The 26,684-nt window shown below is 26.7% G+C and overlaps 1 protein-coding gene across 2 annotated transcripts in view; it reads right to left on the bottom strand.

Annotated features, from left to right (window-relative positions):
• Window positions 1-2,784: 2,784 nt before the first annotated feature.
• LOC132934507 (DNA ligase 3) overlaps window positions 2,785-26,684 on the bottom strand; it is a 47,654-nt gene continuing 23,754 nt past the window's right edge. For both annotated transcript variants that reach the window (XM_061000817.1, XM_061000818.1), the window contains exons 2-21: window positions 23,700-24,003; window positions 23,386-23,607; window positions 22,717-22,835; window positions 22,324-22,541; window positions 22,175-22,252; window positions 17,955-18,114; window positions 17,724-17,879; window positions 17,438-17,569; window positions 17,292-17,371; window positions 17,083-17,170; window positions 16,927-17,004; window positions 15,850-15,973; window positions 15,672-15,784; window positions 14,773-14,877; window positions 12,379-12,525; window positions 12,176-12,298; window positions 10,581-10,676; window positions 9,265-9,347; window positions 4,170-4,257; window positions 2,785-3,054 (exon numbers count right to left, since the gene is read on the bottom strand). In XM_061000817.1, coding sequence (XP_060856800.1) covers window positions 2,932-3,054; window positions 4,170-4,257; window positions 9,265-9,347; window positions 10,581-10,676; window positions 12,176-12,298; window positions 12,379-12,525; window positions 14,773-14,877; window positions 15,672-15,784; window positions 15,850-15,973; window positions 16,927-17,004; window positions 17,083-17,170; window positions 17,292-17,371; window positions 17,438-17,569; window positions 17,724-17,879; window positions 17,955-18,114; window positions 22,175-22,252; window positions 22,324-22,541; window positions 22,717-22,835; window positions 23,386-23,607; window positions 23,700-23,994 — 2,628 coding nt within the window. In that variant the 5' untranslated portion in view covers window positions 23,995-24,003 and the 3' untranslated portion in view covers window positions 2,785-2,931. The remainder of the gene's footprint in view (window positions 3,055-4,169; window positions 4,258-9,264; window positions 9,348-10,580; window positions 10,677-12,175; window positions 12,299-12,378; window positions 12,526-14,772; window positions 14,878-15,671; window positions 15,785-15,849; window positions 15,974-16,926; window positions 17,005-17,082; window positions 17,171-17,291; window positions 17,372-17,437; window positions 17,570-17,723; window positions 17,880-17,954; window positions 18,115-22,174; window positions 22,253-22,323; window positions 22,542-22,716; window positions 22,836-23,385; window positions 23,608-23,699; window positions 24,004-26,684) is intronic.

The raw sequence follows: 26,684 nt of genomic DNA, 5'->3' as shown, positions 1-26,684 counted from the left end.
ACTTTGTCATTGATTAAGTTACTGGCAGTGTAAAATATGAATTCAATGAAAATAACTAAAATTGTTATAAATAAAAAATCGTTTATCCTTCTTTAATTAATATCAAATTAGGTAGGTATACGTCGAAATTTGAACATCAAATGTCAATAAAAAAATTTATATTTTCAAATTGCTGTAAGAGGAATCTTTTATTTTACTTCCTATATCAAACATACACCTATATACAATAGTTATTGTTTAAATATTAGAATTATTGTAAATGTATGTAAAAATAACAAATATATTATTTATATATTAGGTAATATATTACCTATTGGCTGTCATTCTGTCTATAATAGAAGTTCGCAATGCCAATCCCTCCCATAAGCGAAGGGGGAATGAGAGCTGTAAAATGTTTCCTCTGGGCGCATATAGTGCCTAAAATATTGTGCTACTGCCTGTCGTCGATACGCCGCAAGTTTAGTAGACACTTGTTGACGGCGGCTGTTGCCGCCACGGCCGTAATGCCGTCGCGTATACGTCACACGACCTCGGCGACGGCTCACGATCAAGATCAAGAGATCGTGGATCGCGCCACACTGAACCAGTACCTTCAACTTGACCTGCTCACCGAACGGGTGACCCACTTATCGTGTCGTTAGCACGTAGAAAACAAATTTACTCGTCTGGAATTCCGATTGTGGTCCGCCTGCTGGTTGAATTGTGTGTGTATGTGTGTGTGTGTGTGTGTGTGTGTGTGTGTCATATGTTATATAGGTATTCAACAGACTATTTACACACACACACTCATGTATACGCTATATATATGTATGCAATATACATGTTTCGTTTGTGTCTACAATTTTTTTCTAATAAATATATGAGGCATGTCCGCGCAAATCGTTATTATTTATTTAACGCCTAGCTGTAGTTGCATTGTTATTTTTACAAAGAAAACGGTTTCGTTATAAGCTGATGACCGCATGTTTTTTGAAATGTTTTATAAAATCCACGACGAAAAATAAATGCAAAAACAGGCCAAAAATTACTGATATTGAATCTCGATGTGCGGGTCTAAAATGTGATTAAATATAAAATAGTAAAATTTTCCTATTTTGTTTCTAAGAAATAACCCAACCCTGCATCCCAAGTCGTTTTTATATTTAATTATGACCATTTGTCAAAAAACATCAAGTCCGACTTCGAGAACGAGTGACATTAAAAAAAAAAAAAATAAATAAATAATATAAATAATAATATATTCATAACCAGTTGTTATCGGTGCATCTATGTAAAAATATGTAGGTATATTATATTATTATGACATTATATATTATGTTATAAATTTATAATACTTATAATATTTTGAACTGTGAACTAAAATTATGAGATACAATTTGTAGATATTCAAACCATTAAGTCTAATATAAATCCATTATTATAACTATTTAGTATTTATAGCTTTCTCTAACACAATAATTTTTTTTTTCATTTTGAGTTTACATAGTAGAGAAGTATCATTTAGTTTTACATAAAGAAGGCCTTACTAGTGGAGTTTCCATATATCAATTACAGGTAAGTAAATAAAACCGGCGGAGTTTAAACCTTTTCATTACCTTTTTATCTAACCTTTTTATTCTGGCCGAGTTTACAATCGCCCGTCACACATACATCAATATGGTAATATATAGTACGGTGGCACTCGCAGATCAGAGGGTGTTGACGCTTTTAAAAGTTGATAAGTGTAATTTTTATTAAAAACACTTTTATTTTGAAAAAAAATTTGAAAATGTGCATGTTGTAATGCATATTGTTCCTAATACCATAAAATATTATACCAGCTGAACTTGTGAGCGTCCCTGGTAGTCTGTATACGGTATATTATATTATATGGGTATGTAGATGAGAACTACGCATGTATTATATAATAACAGCTAATAGTATACCTATAAGTTTATTTTTATTTAAAACCGTATAAGACATATCTTGTTTAAACTTGATGGACTATTTTTAAATCAACAGAAAAAAGCCAAGTTATTTCAACAGAATAAACCAACTAGGTACCTAGTTTTTTAGACTTTTCAACTATAGTTAAGGGAAGTTTGAAGCATGAAATATTTCACAATAACGTGAAACATTGCAATTTTTTTAATACAAATATTAATGATGGTTATTTTTTTATTTATCAATTATTAATTATATTATAGTCCAATAGTAATAGGTATAATCATTGATATTAATGGAATATGAGTGCTGTGGACTGTGGTTGACATATTTTTTTATTTTTTTATTGGGTAACCCGCGGCAACATGGTCCATTGGGTGTGGGGGAGGGCACTGTAGGTTTTTAAATTGGGTAGGTTGGTACACGTGTGTGTTGTGTTTTGGCAGAATTTCTAATAGGGCACCCGTAGGTTTCTACCGTGCCCCGAGTGGGGTGATGGCGGTACTTGTTCTCCGGACACCGTGACTTGCCCGAAGAAAAATGCCACCCGCGGCCGAGGTATCGAACTCGGGTCGGCCACTCCGTGATGAAACGGAAACCCGGCTAGTTAGTCATCTTATCTTATCAGGTACAAGTAGGGTTGGGATTTTTTTTTTAACTCGCGGTTATGAGTTTGTGGTCTTGTGTTGAGTTGTGCACAGACGGCATAATAACGCACGTTGTAGTATGTATAATATAAATGTGACGTAATTATTTTACGGACACGCCGCGCGACAGTCATTAGACATTAGGTACAGGTATCTATAATATTATGAAATTGTGTTCGTACTGCAGGTCTCAGGTGTCTAAATAAGTAATAGCTATAATAAATATTATATATTTTATAAGTATATTATATTACTATTATATTGGCTGAAAATCCGACTGGTCGAAGAAGCGATAATAGTAATAAACAAATAAAAATACACGGGTGCGAGGCAAAGTATATGTTGCAATATTCGATTTATTTTATTGGTAGTTTTCTACGGGCAATTGCGTTCCTTTTCGTATGCTGTCCCAAAACCATTGTGCGCACACGGCGGTAGCGTTCAAACTCTTCTTCTTCTCCTCCTCCTCTTCCATCATAGGTTTCTGTTTTAACACACGAGAAATTGTTCAGTATAATACGGTTCGGATACAAGGGTTTAAGTTTGGGGACGCGGGTGGACTCGGTCCCCCTACCTCCGATTGCACTAATATAAGGCGTCCCCTTTAACTAATTCTTCAAACGGTACGCTGAGACATTGAAGCTTAATCAAAATAACTTCTCCTCCGAGAAAATTAATCATTTATTTTCAAAAATGTATCATTTTATATTTTTCATTATTTATAAGTATATATTTTTTAGTAAAATAAAAAAAACATTAAAAAAAAATGATGAGCTTCGCAACTTATTAATTATTATATATTGATCACATTTCGTGGTGAAATAAGACAATATACTTATGTCTCAAAGGAAACATAATTTTTATTCCAATCGATATTGTTTTGTTATATTTAATTGTGTTAATTTATAATATGTAAGTGTTAAAAAACTATTTTGTCTTAAGAAGTCTTAAGAATAAAAAAACATAAAATTTATATGTTTGTATTTGTATTTGATTTAATGTACCTATACCTACAGGCATTATGATTCTATATAACACATTAATACCTATGGTCTATGCCCTATGGATATTTTTGCAACCTATTAACAAAAGAAATTTATATTTCAAGAAAAAAATCTTTTGGTTCAATAAATTAATGATCAGTTCATGTAATGTCTGTAGGTCTAAATGCATTTAAATTTAAACATTTTTTCTCCATTTTTGTAGCATAAACTGTCTATATAAAAATACGAACTTATTGATATTTTTTACAAGTTATCCTTTTAATGGGTATTTAAAACCGTTACATTTACATACATAGTATTAGTAATATTATAGGAATTGAGAAAATTAAAATATATTAATGACTATACTATGTTTTCAACAGTCCTTAATTTATCGAAAACCGTACCTATAAGATGCATTTAATTTTTTATTTGTGCATACAAATTTTACAAATCAAAATTACAAATATTTTGTATTTCTTTTAAATTAAAACTGTTTATTTTTTATGGGTTATTTTGTTTATAATATTTAAAAATATCTCGGTATCAGAAATACATGAATTTTAAAACTGATTATGTACCTATTATGTATAATATTATGTATTAATATACTTACTTCAGATGATCGATTGTGCTCTTTTTTTTGAACTATAACATGTGTAGGTGCTAATTCGTCTGGTGAATTTAAAGGTGTACCTCCATAGCTAAATGTTTGTATTAAGGTAAATCAAATTAAAACAAAATAGTTTTATTATTATAATTTTTTTTTTAACAACAAATCTACATATCCTATTATAATGATCGGTTGATCACATATCAAACGTTAATGGTTTGTGATTCGAGCATTACAACATAGACATATTTCAATGATAATATTGTTAAACTATGTAATGCCTATTTGGATACATATTCTATATCGTAGTAACCTCAAGATTTTGTACTAGGTATATAAAATCAATACTATAAATCGCAATTAAAAGTTATAATAGTTTATAACATATTTTTTTTGTTATATAACTAGTGAATATTGATAGTAATTAAAAAATGTAGAAATATCGTTAAAAATAAATAGTTGCCTACAATATTGTTTAAGTTAAAAAACTCATATTTACTATACGATACGTCCGCAAATTTTAATATGTCGATTGTAGGTACCGGATATGTATACTACCTAATAATGTAAAATAACAATGTATACAGTGTGATCCGGGGGAAGTGACCGGCCGACGTCATATGAAAGTACCAATACAAAAAAAGAACATACAAGAAATACCCTTTAAAGAGGTCTAATATTAGATTCTGAGCGAAGCGATGAATGTATTGATTCTACAATGATGTGTGTTTTTTTTTTATTTTTTTTTTATTTTTGTGTCTGTCATCACCTTTTAGGACGGTAAAAGTGCTTGGATTTTCTTCAATAGTAACTTTTCTGATAGGAAAGTGAATCTAGTTGGTACTTTGGGGGGTCAAAAGTAAAAATTTCCCAGTAGTTTTCACAAGCGACGTGAAAAACAAAAGAAAAATTAAGGAAAAACGGGAATTTTTACGCAAAATCTGTTTTCGAGAAAGATTTTGGTTTTTGGTGTAACTTTAAAACAAATGACCGTAGGGACATGACATTTTGACTGAATGTTTATATTAGCATTTTCTATACACCATAAAATTTACAAAATATTTTGACTCTTTTTGAGCTGTTTACGGCCATTGTCAGTTTTCAATTTTTTTAGTTTTTTTTTCTATAAATATCAATAAAATTTTATCTGTTAAGTAAAAAAGCTTGAAAATTTAATAGAAGGCTCCTAGGTTATTGTTTCAAAGGCAGATGAAAAAAATTAAAAATCCTTAGTCACAGTTTTTAATTATAAGCATTTAAAGTTCAAATTTTGACAAAATACGGAAAAATCACGAAAAATAGCAAATTATTTTGATGAGAATTCATAAAAATTTTCTTTTTAAATCTAAGATTTGAAAATGTAATATAAGATTACTCATAAGTTTGTCTACCTTTATCAAAAAAAAAATGTCTAGAAGAAACTTAAATTAAATTTTTATGAGCGTCTGAAATTTATGTTTTTACAACATTTGATATTTACTCGATTTCTCATGTAACAATTTTCTTATTTTATTGTAATTAAAAAACGAATGACTGTAGATACTTGAAAATTTCACTGAATGTTTATATTAGCATTTTCTATACACCATAAAATGTTGAAAATATTTTGACTCTTTTTGAGCTGTTTACGGATATTGTCAGTTTTCAATTGTTTTAGTTTTTTTTTTCTATAAATATCAATAAATTTTTATTTGTTGGGTAAAAAAGCGTGAAAATTTAATATAAGGCTCCTGATATATCGTTCTAATAGCAGTTGAAAAATATTAAAAATACATAGGCACAATTTTTTTTTATAAGCATTTAAAGTTCAAATGTTGACAACATTTATCAAATTTATAATTTATTAATTATTTTGTAGTTAAAAATTTATAAATTTTTAACTTTTATGGCTAAGGATTGAAAATTTAAAACAAGGCTCCACGTAAATAGGTTATATATAAATTACTTTATTCACAATAATATCATCAAATATACTTGGTAAAATCATAGGCTGACTGACCGTTTTCGCTCAGAATCGTTTTTCTTATACAATGATATTATATCATTGAATTCAAATTTAACACCATCCATTACAGTGACCCACTTGTAACCTACCGTACAGCAGAGCGACATACACTTATCCACCTTTTTTTATTTTTAAGTTATGAGGAAATTTATCTTTTTTTAAAATAACCAAAACTACGCCACGCATTTTGTTATGTATCTTTAAAACTATTCAACATTTTAACGTAATTTTTTTTAAATTTTAAATCTATTTAATTATCCTATCAACTAACATATGCAATTAAAACAGAAATTTACTTTTATTTAATTGAAAAAAAGTAAACATTTTTTATCAAAAATTACCTATAGTATTTTTAAAATTAAATTGCGTATTACTCCAAATAATTTAGCATTTACTACGGGTTACTTTCTAAATGTTTACTTTTTTCAATTTAATTAAAATAATTTTCACATTTCTGTTTTAATTGTGTATGTTGGTTAATAGGATAATTATTAAGTAAATAGCATTAAAAAAAAATTACGTTAAAATGTTGAAAAGTTTTGAAGATACATAACAAAATGCGCGGTAGGTTTGGTTATATGTTAAAATAAAGGTAAATTTCCTATGTATAACTTAAAAAGAAAAACTTATAGACCCCCTACTTTAAAGGGTATTTCTTTTTCATTTTTGGTATACTTTCATTAAGCTATTATGACGTCGATGCGTGGAGACCGGAGAAGAATTGTTTTGGAAGCCGAGAGCCATTATGGCCTGTAGAGTGTAGGGCTTATATGAGTAGTACTTAGTAGAAGATAATTCAATTTAACGAGGCACACGCAGTGATTACAAAACGCAGAGAAATTACATTGTGTTAACCAGTTGCCCTTACCGACTATTTCCGGCATTTTAAAAATGTAACAGTTGCCCTCATATATGATAATAATAATATAATATACACGATTTCAATAAAAACCGTAAAAAAAAAAAATAACAACGACTACCAATTACAAAAATATTAAAATGTATTGAGCTTAGTTTTTAGTGTATTTTATATACACTTTATTTATTACTGGGAAACATTTTACGTAAATATTATAAATACATTTATATTATAACATTTATAACACACAACAGCGATACAATCGTTATAAATCAGATAAGTTTGTGTTGTATCATAACTTATAAGATATTATATTATGTTAATATTACGTAGTCGCCAGTGGGTGTCCACGTAATTTTGTGTATAAATTACGGTGTGTTATAGAAATCAAATTTTGAAATAGTCAAACATTGAAATATGGAAAATAAAGTTAAGTTTATCACTTCGGAAAAAGAAACACCACTAGTACAACTGAATCTCCATAATTAATACCGACTTATAGCACTTTTTAACTTATCTGTGTAGCCGTGTAGATATGTATAAATGGTTTATCCTGCTTTACATATATATTAGATTCATTATTGAACAAATGTATTTTACCTATTGGGGTGAAATTTCTTGTTGTTATCATGCTGTGTCTGGTCGATTCATTATCAATGGCACTTTAATATATTAATATTGTTAAGCAAAAACCGATATCGAACATACAATTTATAAATATAATTGAAAACAAAAAATGGCGACATTACACAGAATATCGTACGTAATAATCGTGTTGTTTTGGGGGTCATGTTGATAACCCATTGTTTGGTTAAAATCGAACGGAATCGTGTTCCCCAAAAGGTAAAACGTACAGAGTCGAGTTTTACCGGTCAAATCATGCATACCTACGATAATAATTGCGTCCGACGGAAAATACGTAAAAATAACATTTAGTAATATACGAATATACCTATTAGCTATAATGTTTTTATTTATGAAGCAAGTCGTAATAACGATATAAGTATATAACTTATTACCTAACTAATAATAAATAAGTTTAAAGTTGGGACATAAAAATTAAACAGCTAGGGCTTAGTACCGATAAAAGTAAGAAATTTAAATAATAATTATTAATTTATTAATACATTAGTATAACATGACGTGGGTATACATAATTTATTTTTATTATTTTTATTTATGAAGTTTAAATAAAAAAAAACAATATTTTTAACCATACCAATATTATGAGTTTATATGACAGTAATGTTGTCAGTATGATACAAATAAACAATGGGAAGGAAAATATTAGTTGGGAATTGGTAACATACATTTTAATATAAAAAATACATGGACGCAATTTACATCAAAAAGGTATATTATTGGGATGTAACTTACTATTACCTATACGGCTATACTATAGGTTACCTAGGGCGCTATATTCTCAAGAACACCATGGTCACTGTGGTCACTCTCGTCGTATGTTTGATTGACGAGTGTGTATACTTGAGTTTAAAATGTATACAAACATTTTTTAATTAACTGTAGAATAATAATATGAAATTAATTTGTCAAATAGAAATGTTTTCGTAAATAACCTAACGTATAATATTTAGTGAAAATTTCATTGTACCATAAAAAAAAATCGTTATGTAGAGAGTTTTGGCTGTATTTAGAAAACTTAATTTTAGGTACGTCTGTAATGAATATTGTATTTATTATAAATAATATAAATACTAATAATTATTATTATTATAAAATCTACATACATTAGGTATATTCTATATGCAAACGGGTTTTTTTATATTCAAATGATAAATTCCCAAGTCTCTGGGAGTGGTTCTTCGTCGGAACTACAATTGTTTGTTTAAAATAATTTTAAGTACCAAAGACAAAAATAGACACAATTGTATGAATAAAAAATCAAATTTAATTAATCTTATTCACGCTCGTAACTCAATTAGTTCATTATGTACAGGAACACGTTTTGAGATCTTTATTCAGGGTGAATAAAATTATAAAAGTGACTATTTATAACTTTATATCTACTAAATGTACACACTGTGATCGTTACACAAAACGTATAATGAGGATTTTTGTAGTTCCGGATGCTGACATGCTGTGGGACGTAGTTATATTATATACATATACATCTTACATATTAAATTATCCAGTAATCTTTACATTGTATACCTACGTACGAGATAAATGTAACAGGTACCTATAATAAGTAGGTAACGGTTTAAAAAGGATACGCAATAAAATATCGTAAAAACGTATTTTTAGAAATCGAATCTGGCACAACAACACGGATTCCATTAAATAAATCAGGCAAACGCTAAAAAGTAAAAATAATAAAATACAAACGTACACTAGTATTGCAAACCGCGTATAGGTTAAAGTCCAGTGGCGCACACTAGAAAATAAATAAGGGTAGCATCATGCTACTGCCTAATAGCATGTTGAATGGGGTGCAATACGATTGCGCGCGGTCCTTATCGGCGGTGCCTTTTTAGGCGTACGATTGCGCGCGCTAAATTATTTTAACTTCTAAGCAACGTTGCCAAATATATAGGTGCACGATAAATATCGAAGGAAGAACTTAAGAAAATAGAATTTATGTGTAAGTAATACGAAGGGTATAAAAAAATAAAACGACAGAAAATTTACATAAGTTTTTAGCCATGTTGGAAATCGGTATCGCGATAATATAATAATATCGGGCTTTGAAATTTAACTTAAAAATATTAAATGTAATTTGTCAACTTTTTTTAATTTTTTACTTTTTAATTTATTTATCTATTCGAATATTTAACCATTGTTTATGAATATTTTTTTTTTTATAATAATAAGTATTTAAGTAAATGTAATTAAAAACTTCCTAAATGGATGAATTTGTATCTGTATTTAAATATAAAAATGAATTACGAAATAACTGAAATTTGTTACAAACAATTTGGCAACGTCGCATCACATTTCACGCGCAATCGTACGCTTTTGAATATTCAAAATCATGTTCTTTGTTATTCTGGCACTGTACGCAATCGTATGCACAAAAAGGTAAAACGCGCGCAATCGTACTCCACCGGTTGAATGGGAAATATATCACCCACCAAATTGTTTTCAAAAACAGACTCACGGGGTCTTCGCCCAGCACGGAAACACCACACCCCGTTAACTTCATTCTTCTAAGCATTATTAATTATTATTATTACAATGTTTATTTACTGTAATATATTAAATTTCAAACTAAATTGTAAAAAAGGCCTCAGTTTAATAATATTTATTTATTTATTTACTTTTTTTTTAGTTTTCAATTTATATTCTTAACTTAAAATATTTTTTTTGGTTTCTAACATATAATAATAATAAAAAAGTAAGAAATATTAAAATATTGAATGTACAATTAAATAAAATGTACACTTGTGTCAGTGTGCGCCACTGGTGTGAAACATTTTGGTGATTTAAATTATTTAATTACAATTTACCAAAATGTACTTTAATATATAATTATTACACAAATTAATATTTTGGTGAAAAAATATAAAATTAAAAAAATGAGAAATCTTACCCTCCGCCGATCATCAGAAAGTTTAGCTCTTTTAACAGGAATTTCAGTATTCATTTTTAACGGAGAAGATTCTGTAACAGCTGTTTCCAGAGTTCTCTAGAATAAAAAGAAAACTATTACGTTTTGTTCTACAAATACATTTTTTTTTGTTATTACAAGAGTTTTTTAACTATGGTTTACACAATAAACATAATATACTATAATGTAATGCATAATTATAACTTTGTATACTTATTTAACTAAAATTGTTTACAAAATCGATATACTTATAACATTATATAATATATTCCTAGTACTCATAGAAAAACTGAAAAAATTAAAAGGTTTCATGCAATAAGCCGTTTCACTATAAATAATATATCATATTTTTTATTTTTTGTTTATGATTGTATTTATTATATACAGTGGGTCCCGTTTTAAATGTACCACTAAATATCTCAGCCCGATAATCTTAGATTGAAATACGGTTTGCTGCAATAGCTAAGGGGTACTGAAGTACACATTTAAGGACAAATTTCAAATTTTTAACTCTTGTAGTATGCGCATGCGCAATACAAATTTTTTTTTTAAATTGCAACACCTATTTTTGTCACCGGATATGGATAGATTATTTTATTCTAAGTAATTTTGATCTATTGACCATAGTTCTAAACCTAAAATTAAATGAGTTACAGCTTTTGGAAATTTTAAAATAATTAAATTTTTTCGATTTTACCTAAAACATTACACGCTTGAATTTCATACAAAAGTAAATCATTTTTGAACTAAAATGAAATGCATTTAAATAATTTAATACAAAATTACCTAAAAAAAAAGTATAGCTAATTTAAATTTAATTAGCTTAAAAATAAATTTACCAACTAAATTGACAATGACGTTGTAATTTGCGTTATTATTGTACGATAAAAGTTATTGAATTATTTCCAGTTTTATTATTAGTACTTTGATAATAGTACATTATTTCTAATTTTATTCTTAGTACTTCGATAATTATTGTGGATATTGTTTTTATTCTTAGTACTTCGATAATTATTGTAGATATTGTTTGATTATCAAAAATGAACTAATACACGTTCACTCAGTATTGTACGTTCATCGATGACACTTATAACTTTTAACATAATACTATGAAAGATTTTTCTTTTTTTCTTCTTTAAAATGTTAAACAATAGTGAAAAAGTTGACACTCGCCATACATTAAAATCATATCAACTTTTTCACTATTGTTTAACATTTTAAAAATTATCATAAAAAAAATTTGTATTGCGCATGCGCATACTATAAGAGTTAAAAAATTGAAATTTGTCCTTAAATGTGTACTTTAGTACCCCTTAGCTATTGCAGCAAACCGTATTTCAATCTAAGATTATCGGTCTGAGATATTTAGTGGTACATTTAAAACGGGACACACTGAATACAAATAAACAACTATAATGCTACCTACTATGATAAACTGATGCTTTTCTAACCGACAACGATAATTTCAAATATAATACAAATTGTTAATATAATATAATATACTACATTGTATTTATTATATATTTAATATAAGTGATAACTATTTTATTTAATTAATAATTAATAATTTTCTGTACCTTCATTTTATTTCTTTTTTCAGGTGATGACTGTAAGTCATTGTCAGAACTAGTGTTCTTTTCCGGGCTTAGGTTTGAAAAAATACTTAGATTGTTAGTTTCTTTGGATGCTTCATATAAATTCTATAAATAAATTATATATAGTTAAATAAATAGTTAAAACACTCAAATTATAAAAGGTACCTAATAGTGTCTCAACTTACTTGCAATTCAGTTAATGATGTTGCAGTTTTCCAATCTTTGTCATTCCTAATTTTAGTTACTCTAGGGAATCTAATTGATATACCATTAGCAGTGTGCACCTCAGCTTGAGAAAATTCTGCTCCTGAAATTTCCCAAACTGGCATTTTCTACAAATAATATAAAGAGTTAAAAGAATTATGTTTTTATAATTAAAAAATAAATTAATATATTTGTGCGTAGAAACATGATTAGAGTCTTAGGTTTCCCGCTTCAAGCTTCCCATTAACATTTTGGCAAAATACTGAATTAATTAAAATAAATTAATTTGTTTTTGTGAACAGTTATTAATTTGTGTAGAATATTAACGTCTGCAACAATAATTATGAATTAAAAATAATATAGTAAAAATTGCTAAATTTATTTTGACTTTGCCAAAATTTATCAAATAACATTATAATTGTTCTTAAATAAATCTCCGCCATACTCTGTGTAAAAAAACTGCTCTAAAAGTTGTGATATTATTCTATAGGTAGCAGATTATTTTAACATAAATTATATCTATAGTTCAAAGACTTAGCTACCTATAAAATTATATCATAACTTTTAGTGCTGTTTTTATACTTAGCGGTTTTTTTTACACTGAATATGGCAGAGTGTTTTTGTTGAGATATTACTTATTTTTTGTTGATAGCTTATTAATTTAACAATGGTGTTTTTAGAGATAATAATAGTTATAGTAGAAATTAATATTATTATTATTATTTTTTTTGTTTATTGGTTGCCTAGGTGTCGAATGTAACACGGGGAATATTATCTAATAAAATGTTAAAAATACGCTACAATAATTTCTAGTTAAATTGGCTATAACTCTGTTGATATTGTTCAAAATGATTTGAAAACTACACCATGCTCTTCTACGTAAAATTTCCAATTAGATTAATGTCTTTCCAAACTTCATTATTTAACTACAAATTAGCTATGTTTCCTCAAATAATTTTTTTTCGAGAATCATGCTGCTTCTTTCGTGTTAATTTTGCCTATATTACAGAAATATCTCTGAAATATAGAATGATTTTTAACATATAACACACATTATTCCAAAAACTATTAACACTTATAAATATAATTTTTTTAAAAATAACATTATCCAAAAACAATTATATTTTTATATTTTATATCATTATCATATTTTAAATTGCTTACAATTAAAAATTTGTGTTGTAATATAATAGCATAGTATTTATAAATATATTTATAATATTATTTCCTATATGCTTAAGAATAAAACGCATAATTTATACACTCACCAACCAGAGGGAATACATTTGAACGCCATCAGTTTATAACATCTCTAAGTTATTTAACAAAACAATTCACAACAGTACCTAATCAATTATAATAAATGTTCAAATTTCTAAAAATATTTAAATCCAAAACCTCCAATTAAAAAACCTAAAAAAGACGATGACAAACATCATTGATTATTTGGTACCTATGTCATGGATGTGTAAAATCAAAACACTTAAATTTGAACTCAATGATACATCTTTGCATATGAATAATGATTCTGATTGGATATGATATGAGGTTCTCTACTTTTAAGGATATTTAATAATTAATTTATATTACTATAAGTAACACAGTAGGTTGAACTAATTTTTGCCGAAACATCACATATAATAGGTACAGTGAAATCTCAAAATAAACTGAAATTTTACACACTATTCCGAGGTGTCTGTTAGTGGAAGTTTCACTGTATTATAAAATATAACATAATAATAAATCATATATTATAGGTATTATTATTGTTACCTTATAAGTCAATACCAATGCATAAATAAGAGTAAATCGGTTTGTGGTATCAATAATTTAAAATTAGTATTAAATCTTATAAAAATTGCATTATGTATAAAAAATAAAAATAAAGGTAAACATAATGTCAAAAACTAAAAAGTTTTGAGCCCTTACGATAAATAATTATTGAATTAAAATAAAATAACTTGAGGCTAAAGCCATTAAACAAAAGATTGATAGTTTTTATTTAATATCCAATTTCTTTTAAATTAAAAAATAAATTATCATTTATTTTTAATATTTTAATAATATTTGCTGTAAGAGGAACTTAAGAGGAATCTTATAATACATTTTCAAGTTTTTTGACAGAGTGACCATTTTTACCAACATATATAAAAACAATGAATTAAAAGAATTCAAAAATTTGAAATGCCTATAAATAACTTAAAATTAGTCTAAATATTTAGACATTTTTATTGTGTATTGAAAATGATAATTTTAGTAATGGTGTATAGTATAATTATAGCGTAAGTCTCTTAAGTAGATAGTACGAAAAAAACAAAAAAATATTTGAAAATATCAAAACATTTTTTTCTAAATTATTTTTTTTCCATACATACTTTAGGATCTTCTGCTACAAAATCCGGGATCATAGTTTTAGTGCATTTTAACCACTCTGGAACTTTTTCTGGATCTTTACTAATTTTGATCATTTTTAATTCACCCTAAAATAATTAAGAATTAATATTATATTTAACAATAAACAAGCAATCATTTATAATAATCAATTCATCAACAATATAATAAAAATATAATTGAATCGATTTACCATAATATTTAAATAAAGATGTGGGTAAAAGTAAATTTATGTAAATTTTGTTTATTGAAATTGAATGAACCCCCCCCCCCCTGTCTTAAATATTTTTACTAGTGTATTAGCTTTTATTTTAGCTGTTCATTTATAATTTTTAGTACTATTTAGTATATAAATGTTATGAAAATAATAGAAACGGACATACATTCAACATTGTATTGTGTTTGAAAATATGAATAAAATAAAATAATACCTAAAAAAAATTAGAATCACTGAATAATTGGTACATTTATGTAACTTTTTATTTAATATTTTTTTTTAGGTAAATTATACATCTTTATAAAAACTCATACAAATTAATACAATAATAAATGTAATACCATTATTATCATAAACTATGAGTAAGGCGATTCTAAAATGATTCTAGGAGCATGTCAAAAATTACAAAATCCATTCGTATTAACTTAATTTGTTTAAATTTAGTCAAAAAAAAAAATTTTGTAGTAATTCATTAATTTTTTTTGTAATAATAATATTTAATATTAGTATCTTAACCCAGAGTCAAACTAATAATAATATACTAAAATATTTAAGTGGTTATTCTGAAATTATATGTGAAATATTTAAAATTGATTTTGACAATTAATTTTACCAAACAATAGGTAAATATTTAAAATTTGAAATTTAAATAAAATTCTTCTTTACCTGTAATCTTTCTAGTGTTTTATCATCGTGACCACCATGTACTTTTGTCACCGTACACCATTTTTTTTTAGCTTCATTATAGCAACCCATTAAAAATATTGACATCATACCACCTGTTTATTCAATATACACTATATATCCCAATGTTTCAATTTACAATTTGTGTCATAATATATACCTTTATTTCCAGTACCAAACCAAGCACCAAGAACAACAAGATCAGCGCTATCGGCCATAGATCCATCAAATAGGTAGTCTTTTTTTATTTTTTGCCAATGTCGCTTTCCAGGCTCATAAACTCCCTGAAATTAAAATAAATGTATAAAATATATGCAAAACAAATACATATTAATACATTGTTTATGATATAGTTTATGAACTATACTTCGTTCTAGGAGAGAAGGTACACGTTTTTTTGTTGGTCGATGTGCAACTCTCACCACTTTTGTCGTTTGGTTACAATCATCAAATGTTCGGCAGTTCGACTAGTGGTCAGCAATGACTCACTCACTGTTGGTGGTAAGGAGTGGGAAAAATTTCCATCAGTTGGATCCGCGAAACGTGTATTTTCTCTCGTGGAACAGAGTATAGATACTTAGATATTATGCCATGTTAAACGACCTTAATTTTGAGAAGTTTAAAACACTATTTATTTTTTAATTGTTAAGAGTCTAGAGAGCATGAATATCACCCACTTAAAAGTTCTTAGGTACTAAAAAAAAAATTAGGCATAGTAAAATTAAATTTATAAAAATAGGATTTAAATTAAAAACTAATAAAATGTTTTTCATTGCTTTTATTGACTTGTATTTGTATTTGAATATCTTAAAATAATAATATCTATTTTTAATTATTGTTTTAGTAAAAGATAAATAATGATAACAGTCAATTTTATATAACATTCAAAAAATACTATTGAATACTCAATGAAATTTAAGTATGAGATTTAGGTAATACTCCACAAAATAATTCATTCTAAAATTGTAACAGTAAATTCATCACCAAAAAAGATTTGAGTTTTTAAATTGTATTTTACAAGGATTATTCATATAATAAAAATATTTAGAATGCAATGATTTATTATTGATCCCTGGTAATCATATATCAACTGATAGTTGTCGCTTCTTGAGTTCTTTAAATATTATATTCTATATACTTGAATGTTGATGTTAATGTTTATACCAAATCAAAAAGAAAAATCTGACCTTTAATTAATAATAAATTATAATTTAATTTAAGTCATTAATACACTTACTGTTAGATCCTTTAATACTAATCCTTCTAGGCCTTGTTTCAATACATGTTCTACCATTAACTTAAGTTCTTTAGTGTTCTAAAATAAATGTTGAAAAAAATTATAATCATAAGTTATTATTTTACACGATTGTGCATTTTAAAATATTATACTGACGTGCAATTCTTTAACTTCTGAAAACATGATATGTCCCTTGATTGGAGTCATATTCTGCAGCAGAATTTTTCTTCGTTCTACAATTGTTCTGAAATGCATTAATTTGTTCTATATTATAGATGACAAAAGTACAATAGTACATATTATTACGGGAAAATAGTTAAATGTAAACATTAATTTCAAATGTATTAGTATTTGTAATCTCTTACCTATCTAATAATGATACACCATTGTAATACATGCAGTCAAAAACAAACAGGCAAGGATTAGCATCTTCAAATTTACTTTTCTATGAAAACAAATAATAACTGTATTAGTTAAACTTATAAATGTCACCTTTATAAGAGAAAAATACCTTGTGAATGCCTAAGGTACCAAATGGTAAAGGTTTATTAGTTTTGTGGTCATACATTAGTACTTCACAATCTAAAATAATCTCTTTTCCATGCTGAAAAGCTTTAGGAATGTACTGTTTAAATAAATCAACCTAAAATTGAAATTTATATTTAAAAATATTCAATAATTAAAATGTTGACAAACAAAATTAATATATAGAATAATATATGTATATAATATAATATTATGTCTAATGTCTATATAATAAAGATTTTTTTAATACGTTTATATGTGAAGATATTTACTTTATGTCCCAAGACAGGTTTTAGACTTCTTGAAAAAAATTTAAATTGTCTTTCACTTTTATGCAGTTGAACACGTTCACCGTCATATTTAATTTCTGAGTATATACCATTAGGACACTTTTTAAAAAAGTCATCCAAATTTTTGCATGGTTCAGCCTAAAATAATGAAATATGTGAATGGTAAAAGTTAACAAAAGTAAAAGCTTACAAGTTCAATGGAAAACAACTTACCAACATTGGTAAAATTGGTGTTAACAAAGATAATTTAATGTTCATTTTTCCATTGCTAGCTACCTTAGATGAATCACATGAACATGCATTCTGTACAACAGATTTTAAATCATGTGAAGTTTGGTATGCTTCATATGCATCAGAATGAAGAGCCCCTAAACTGAAAATAAAATATAATTACAATTAATGTGGGTCTAAATAAATATATTACCTACAACTGTAGGTATATGCTAATTATACACAATACACATTGCACATTTTTTTAAAGAATTATTTTAATTATTATTATTATTTATTCATCTATTTTATAGTGTTACTGTTAGTGTCTTACTGTAGTTGTTTTTGAGGACATTGAGGTTTAGTAAAATATTGTCAGGTATATATATGTTTATATATGTTATAAATGTATAACATATATAAACATGTATAAATATTAAATATACCTAACCAAATTGAATTGACTTTAAATAACAAAAATATTTTGATTGTGTTTGTGTATAGTGAGATCAATAACTAAAACCAAGGTAATTAAGAATCTACTATGTAGGTAAAAAAAACGCTAATAGGTCTTAAAGACTCTTCTTGACTGTCATTAACAAAACATAACATACAAATACAAAAAGTTTTTTGTCCAACTGTAATGAAAGAATAACATTTGAATAAGTCATTTAATTGGTTTAAATAATGAAATCATTATTTACATGGTGTAATAATTATGAATTATTTTAGCATTACCTACATATGTATTTTACATTTTTACCAAAAGTTTTAAATGAAAAAATTTTTGTACGTATATTTAGATAAGATACAGAGTATAGTATGCCCTAAGCAGTTTAACAGTCTAAGCTGAAATTTTTTTCGTAAATATTATATTTAGACACATGTCTACAATATCATCGATTTATAGAGTGACATTTGCTAAATTAACTTTTGACGTAAGCGCATACAATTTATGCCACCCTGATAAAGAGATTTTTACTTTATCATTATGTAAATACTTGTTTGGCTTAAAAAATAAAAAATAAAACAGAAAAGAAGAAGTAGTTAATTTTTATACATGTTTTTGTGATACTTTATTACAACAATGGGTAAATTTATGAAGTAATTATTATTTAAAAATTAAGAATTTTTAACAAATATTTATGATATTACAATAATTTAATTTAGTACTTATTGAAAAATATAACAAGAAAACTTACTTTGAAATATTCAAAATCGTCATAAATAAGCCCCAACTTTTCATGACTTAATTCAGAGCAATGATTAATTTAGAGCATATTATTATAGATTTTTAATTATGAGACGCATATATTTTTCATATCATATAAGATTTCTAGTAGTATAAGTGTTAAGTGTATACGTAATTTCATCGCGTGACACGTATGTAGGTATACTTAGTGATTATTACAATTTTTTAATATAAATAATATCATTGATTGTAAATACTATTAATAATCAATGATAATATGCATCATATTAAAAACTTTGTAAATTAAAAATAAAAACATTGGCTTAAATAGAAACATTAATCTAGTGGCAGTGTCTAGAATTGTATTCATAACCAACAGCATATAGTTATATAGTATATACTTCAAAATCTATAAAGCTATATTTATCTTTTTAAATACATTGTACCTATCATAATTTGTTTCTAGTTTCAAACCCTATTATCCACCGGATAAAATTATAAAATAATATTTGTACTTTTACATTAATCTTAATACCTACATTTTTCAAAAGTAATTTTACTTGAATATTTTTTGCCGTAGCCGGAAATTTGCACACAACTCCCCCCACCCCTGCCATGGTTTCGGCGACACTTACAAATTATAATGTTGGGATAAACCAATAATAATCGATTAACTGGAACAACAATACAGGTTACGTCCAACTAAAGTCACGTCCATAAATTATAATATAATATTCATCATTTCAAGACAGCATTACAAACCTTTAACTAAATTTTTTTTAAAAACTAGAACTTCAACAATGGTTTTTTTCTTTCGAGTCGAAAAATATGTATCGATTTGCTACAGAGGGATATGATTAGACATAGACCTTTTACTGCAAATGAAAACATACAATGACTTATTCATGTATTATTCTCGGAATCTCGTACGTAATATAGCTAAATCCACTAGGATACATAAAGTACAACATATTTTGATCTATCGTTTCAATAAAAGCCGTAACAAAAGTTACTATCGAGTATCGATAACATAGGTAATATCAGAACCGATATATAAATTATTAACTCTACACATGTAGAGTCGTTTAACCTGTCTGACATGAGATGATAAACGGCTTGAATCTACTTATCCACACGCCGTAATAAATTACAACCGATCGAATTCACGAACCAAATTCACATTACAATAATAATGTATAAAAGCGAAAGAAATCTATATTATAATATTATGTTTATATTTCACTATTTTCGATTAGGTGGAATGTCTGTTTATGTATAGTTGTAAACATTAATCTATAGGCGGTCTGTTGAGTTTACTTGTCATTAGTTGTCAAGAATGAGTAAAGTTTAATGGGGAATATATAATAAATATAATATATTGTTATACAATATTCATATGTTATAAGAATAGTATTAATTCATAAATCATAACAAAGGTCAACGAATTTTCTAAGCATAAAAATTATAACTAATTCGTGCAGTAGCGTACGCAGGATTTTTGTTCGGTTAGGGTTTCACCTGAGTAAATAATTTACATAATTTTTTTCCAAACAGTTTTTAATTTTTATACAACAAATTATAGTTAGTTTAGTATATAGATTTACAGTGTTTAACCGGGTCATCTACAGAGTCTCCTCGGGCCGTAATAAACGTGGTAATAATCGATAGACAATGATACACCATCTATTGTGGCAGACGTTTAGGAATGTTCTAGATTAGCCAAAAAAAACTGAAACTATGATTATCAACTTTGTTATATTCAACAATTAATTTTATATCTCTTAAAAATGACCAACAATTGATCTGGATATATAAAAATAGTGGTACGCAGATAGGATTTTTTTGTAGAAAAAAGAAATTTCAGGGGGGGAGGGAGGGTCGGAACCTTAGAACCCTATACCTCAACATACACCACTGAATTCGTGAATTCGTTACAATGTCATATAGATGATCTATAATAGATCACAAGGTGATCAAACTAAGTCAGATGAGTATAACTTATGAATACAAAAAAATCTAAGCCGAGTTTCAACTATAGGTACGTATTATTCAATGACGACTGTAGAAACTCGTCCGGTCAGATGTTATTTTAGTTTTTTACACATTTAACCAGTAAAAAAATACGACTATATACCGTTTATATCATGAACCAATTAAGTATGCATATACTTGGTAGAAAAAGGCGATAATATTCATTTGCATATACTATGCAGATATGTAAATGCATATAGATAATTGGCGGTCTAGAAGTTATAACCTAGGAGAAGGAATATATGTTAAATCAAATAAACAACACATTCAAAATTCGATCTTCATCAAAATTTAAAATAATATATTTTGCTCCGGAATATGAAATAAAAATGTTTTTTTTTTTTTTGGGGGGGTTTTCCGGCTTTTAAGACCATCGGAATATGAAATAAAAATGTATGCTTCGTTAAGTAAAACTTAAACAAAGTTATGAAAAAAAAAATTATTTTTAAATATCTTCAGTTATTTAAAAAAATTAAAACAAAATTGTGTTGATTATTAAAATAATCTCGGAGAATTATTAGAATTAAAAACTTGAATTTATTAAAAACCTCAATCCATCATAAATATAAAATTTAAAGATTGGTTGTTAAATTCGTTATACGTGGTGGTTAACAGCGGTGACCACCTATTGTATCCATACCACCTATAAGTCTATAAATACACACTAATGCACAATTGTACCTATACCTACTATTTGGTATATAGACCCATTTACCTACCTAACGAACAGATTTTCTAGTTGAAAGTTACACAAACCACCATAAAATAAACAAAAATATTTAGTGGTCAGTCCCTGTCCACAAAGAGATTTGCATATTATATACTATAATATACTCGAATATATTGTAAACCTACTGTAGGTCTAGGATAATTATACTTGTAAGCCATATAAGCATATATGATACAGCAAACTACAGTAGGTTTTCTAGATGTTTCAATTGAATTTATAGGTACACATTAAAAAGTATTTAACTCTTATCAAATTATTATTAAAACTCACATAAATTTTGGGCCGCAATTAATTCTGAGATCGTGCATCACTAGTCGAATTATCATTTTCAAATCATTCCCAGTACATCTGCAAAATAAATTATTTGTTTTAAATCTAAAATTTAATTTATTCTAACCTTGATGGGCAGGTTAACTTACAATGTGGCGATTGATTTGAAAAGGGCCGATTGTGCGACTTCTGTAGTTTCAATTGATAATTTACCGAGAAAACTGTTTACTTTAGCTAATGTCAAAGTTGATTTTGATGCTGGTTTTACATCGACATTGTTACTTTTTTCAAAAAATATTCTTATCGTTTCAGCAACATCTCCCTTTTCCAAATCTTCCAGCATTAAGTTTACATTTTGTTTAAACAACTTAAAACAATTAAGATATATTACGGAATTTAATAAAAATAATTTTACGTAGGTAGTATTGCTGTTCATAAAATATATGTGTAAATTTGTTTTTTTTAAGAAGTTAGAGTAATCATTATAATAACAATGTATTTATGAAGTAATGAATAAAATAAAATAAAATAATTTTTTTTACTTGACTATATAGTTTAATAAGTTGTTTTGATTGTAGATTGTAAATTCTTTTTTCTGAATTGGGCAACAACATTTTACACCATAAAAACATACTTTCTGCACGGGTCTCATTTGAATGTTCTGTATAAACACAATTAGTATTTTATCAAAAATTTAAAAAAAAAAAACAGGTATACAGGTATCTTATCTAAACCGGTATTAATACAATGATCACAATCATAATAAAGTTAAATATCATTCAATTTTAAAGTATATGCGATAAAATATTTCTATTTTACGTAGATATTATAATATTAACTCTAAGGTATATTTTAATTAGGTAACTGTCAAAATATAAAATTTAAATTTATAATACGCTCAAGATTCTAATTAACTGAGTATATTATACAAGATCAAATACCTTACGCCATTAACATTTTTAATAATATTGTATAATTAAATAATTAGATAATGAAATAGAAGCTAATTTGCTTTTTACGAGTTCACCTAAATATAAAAACAAAGACGAACTCTGAAATGCTTAAACCAAATTTTCAAGAGAAAAAATACATATTGAAATATTAAAGTACCTAATAACGAAAAAATATATAAAAGCATAAAGTAATTGTGTATACTTATATTATTTATTATCTTGAACATCTATAAATATATTACAATTTATAGAACATACCTTTGGATAAAATTTTATCGATAAATTCTTTAAAAATAGCAGTTTTTTGAAGATGGCTATTTTCCTGCGAGAGACTCAAACACAGTTTTCGAAAGTCTTTAAAATAGTAATCTTGCGTTTGTGGCAAGGACGGCACAGGTTTTGCTTTTGGTTTCTTTTTATTGGGTGTGTCTTTTTTGCTAGGCTCTTCGTCATCGTGTGTTTTAAGTTTCTCTTTAGGAACTAATATATACAAAAAAATATAGGTACTCACATTTATACACTCTTGAAACTAATTCATATACTTTTAAAAACTAATTATTTCAATATCTTACTATCGGGGAAAGTCATCAATATTTCGTTTTGGTGTTCCATGGACAGTCCGTCCCAGCCACCGATATCGTCCACACAGGTAATTTTCGCTGTCGACGCTCTCTGCTTAGAAAATACAGTTACTAAACACTGTGGATGATGCCAAGCCATCATTTTCCCATCACCAAATGGATTCGCAACAACTTTGGCGATCCTCAACGATCCTTGATTTAAGACTTCTTTACACTTTTTACATTTTGCCCTGTTGCTCTTAGATTTTTCGGCAACGAAAAGCTTGTCCTCGGACGGTTCTTCCATATTGTCAAGCTATAAAATAAATAACTAAATTGAATTGGAATAATTTAATTTGAGCAAATGAAAATATAAAGGGAAAATAACCATGCTAATGTAAGGAAATAAAGTTAACCCATATATCGACTATACCGTTCAGCGAAATTAAATTAGTTAAGCAGTCACCAAAGAGATTTCATTGGTTTAAGTCTGAGAAATAAAAATCCAATAAAAAAAATCCAGACACGATACGGAGACGGGCACTTGTCTCACTTCACATTATGGTTATAACAAAAAAAAAAACCGTCAGAGTTTGAACAGTTTTAAAATAATATTTTTAGCAATAGGTACAACGAAATAAACAAAATAATATACCGTTTTCGTTCAATTCACGTGTTAGTCGTAAATGACATTACTCTAGTTTTCTGTATTTTCCGTTATTTTATCAAAACCTATTAGACCATTTCATTTAAATGATGTACTGTTTACCATACCGATGATCAATTGAAAAGTTGAATTATAAAGCTTTTTGTTCAATACACGTGGTTTTCCGTGAATGAACTAAAATGAACTATCTATATAGTAATATATAGTAATGTACCTAACTAATAAACATATAAAGAAAACTTATAAATAATTAATATTCTTGCTCATTTTAGTTTCCTATAAAACAATATTATATGTTTATTTGTGTATTTTTCAATAAGCTAATTAGTTATAATTAAATTGAAGTAGGTAATAGTGTAATATTATAGAATAAAATAGAAGTATAAAATTACCCAAGACAAATATTAAAAATATAAATATATAATTTGTACCTTGTTTATTTTAATTTAATAATTTTTGTAATATGCATAATATGAAATGTTCATTAATAATAATAATAATATTTTATTAACGGAATAAAATTTCAATTTACAATAGTATCCTAATGAGTAATGGCAGTATATGCGTGAGTTATAGTAAAAATGTATACAAATAATAGAGAAAATATATATATATATATATATATAATATATACTTGTTAGAAATTAAAAATATAATAATCTAAAAATAGCAATTTAAAAAATTTAAAGTCATATTGAACAGGTCCAAGTTATCGAAAAAGTTTCCACATGACATTAATATAATAGCAGGGTAGTATGACATGTAGTTAGTTTTAATAAATGATAAATAAAAAGGATGTTTATTTCTTGAATTATTAACATTTACTTTGAAGTTAATACCTACGTTCTAAAATTTCTGGGCAATCAATAAAATTATGTAGTAGTTTAAAAAGAAATTTTAAATTTAACATTTTAAATCTACTGTTTAAGGGAGCAATATTAAAAAAAAATACTAATATTAATATACCCTGAATGAGGACGTTTTTCAAAATTACATTTAAAAGATAAATATCTAAAAAATTATTTTGTATACTAGATAGACTCTGGTTTTGACAAATACTATCTGAGTGCTAAATTAAAGAGACATAGTCTATATGGGAGCGTACTAGGGAATAATATAATATTTTTAAAGCTAAACTATCGTTGAAATCGCTACACATACGTTTTAATAATCCCAGTTTCATAAAAGCTTAATTACGAATAAAATCGACATGATTGCTAAAAGATAATTTCAAATGAAATTCCTAGGTCTTTAATAATATATTTACGTGTTAGATTTGTATTAAGTAAGATATAACTAACAAAGAGAGTAATTTTTTTTTATAGAGTACGATATAACGGAGCTTCCATTATTGATGCACAATTTATATAAAATATCTGAGTCGGCTTGAAGTTCCAATGATTCATCAATACACTTGATTTTTTTAAATATTTTAGTGTCATCAGCAAATAATAGACATTTTGAGCAATTTAGAACTTTATTAATATCGTTAATGAAAAATGAAAAAGTAATGAGATAAGTGATCTCCTTAGGGAACACCTGATAACATATTTATTGAGTTAGATACACAATTTTCGTATTTAACAACTTGGATACGATTTGTTAGAAAAGAGTTAATTAATAATGAATGGTTAACCCTATCGAATGCCTTTTCAAAATCTGTATAAATTACGTCTATTTGAGCTTTATCGACAAATGAATCCAAAATTGATTGATTAAATATCCATAAATTAGTAATTGTTAAATGCTTAGGACGAATGCCATGTTGTTCACTAATAAGAATATGATCACAAAGGGGGGAAATAGTTTCGTTAACAAGTTTAGAAAAATTTTTAGAAATTATAGAAATCCTAAGAGATTGGTCGATAATTTGTGACTTGAGATTTGTCTCCTTTTTTAATATAGGTGAGATGAAAGAATACTTCCATGTGTTGGGAAATATACCTGTTTGTATTGACTTATTAAATAAAAGGTTATAATTGGTGACAAAATAAATGCAGTTTCTTTAAGAAAATTTTGTGGAAATATTATCAGGACCTGTGGAGTAATTAGATTTTATGGACCATAATTCATTAAACACCTCCATAAGAGGAATATTTATTGAATTAATAGAAAGTAAAGAGTTTTCAGAAATATTATAATAACATCAAATAAATACATAATTGCTAAAATACCACCACTCAGGACCGTTTATAAAATGCGACAAAAATAATTAATTGAAAATAATAACACATGCGCTCAAGTGACCAATCAAAACAGTCACAATAGCCTCACCACTTAACATGCGGAAATTACCATTATTTTATTATTTTATTTCATTCACTTTTAAT

This window comes from Metopolophium dirhodum, chromosome 1 (assembly GCF_019925205.1).
Source record: "Metopolophium dirhodum isolate CAU chromosome 1, ASM1992520v1, whole genome shotgun sequence".
In the NCBI taxonomy this organism is placed as follows: Eukaryota; Metazoa; Arthropoda; class Insecta; order Hemiptera; family Aphididae; genus Metopolophium; species Metopolophium dirhodum.
This window is presented reverse-complemented; position numbering and strand designations above follow the sequence as displayed.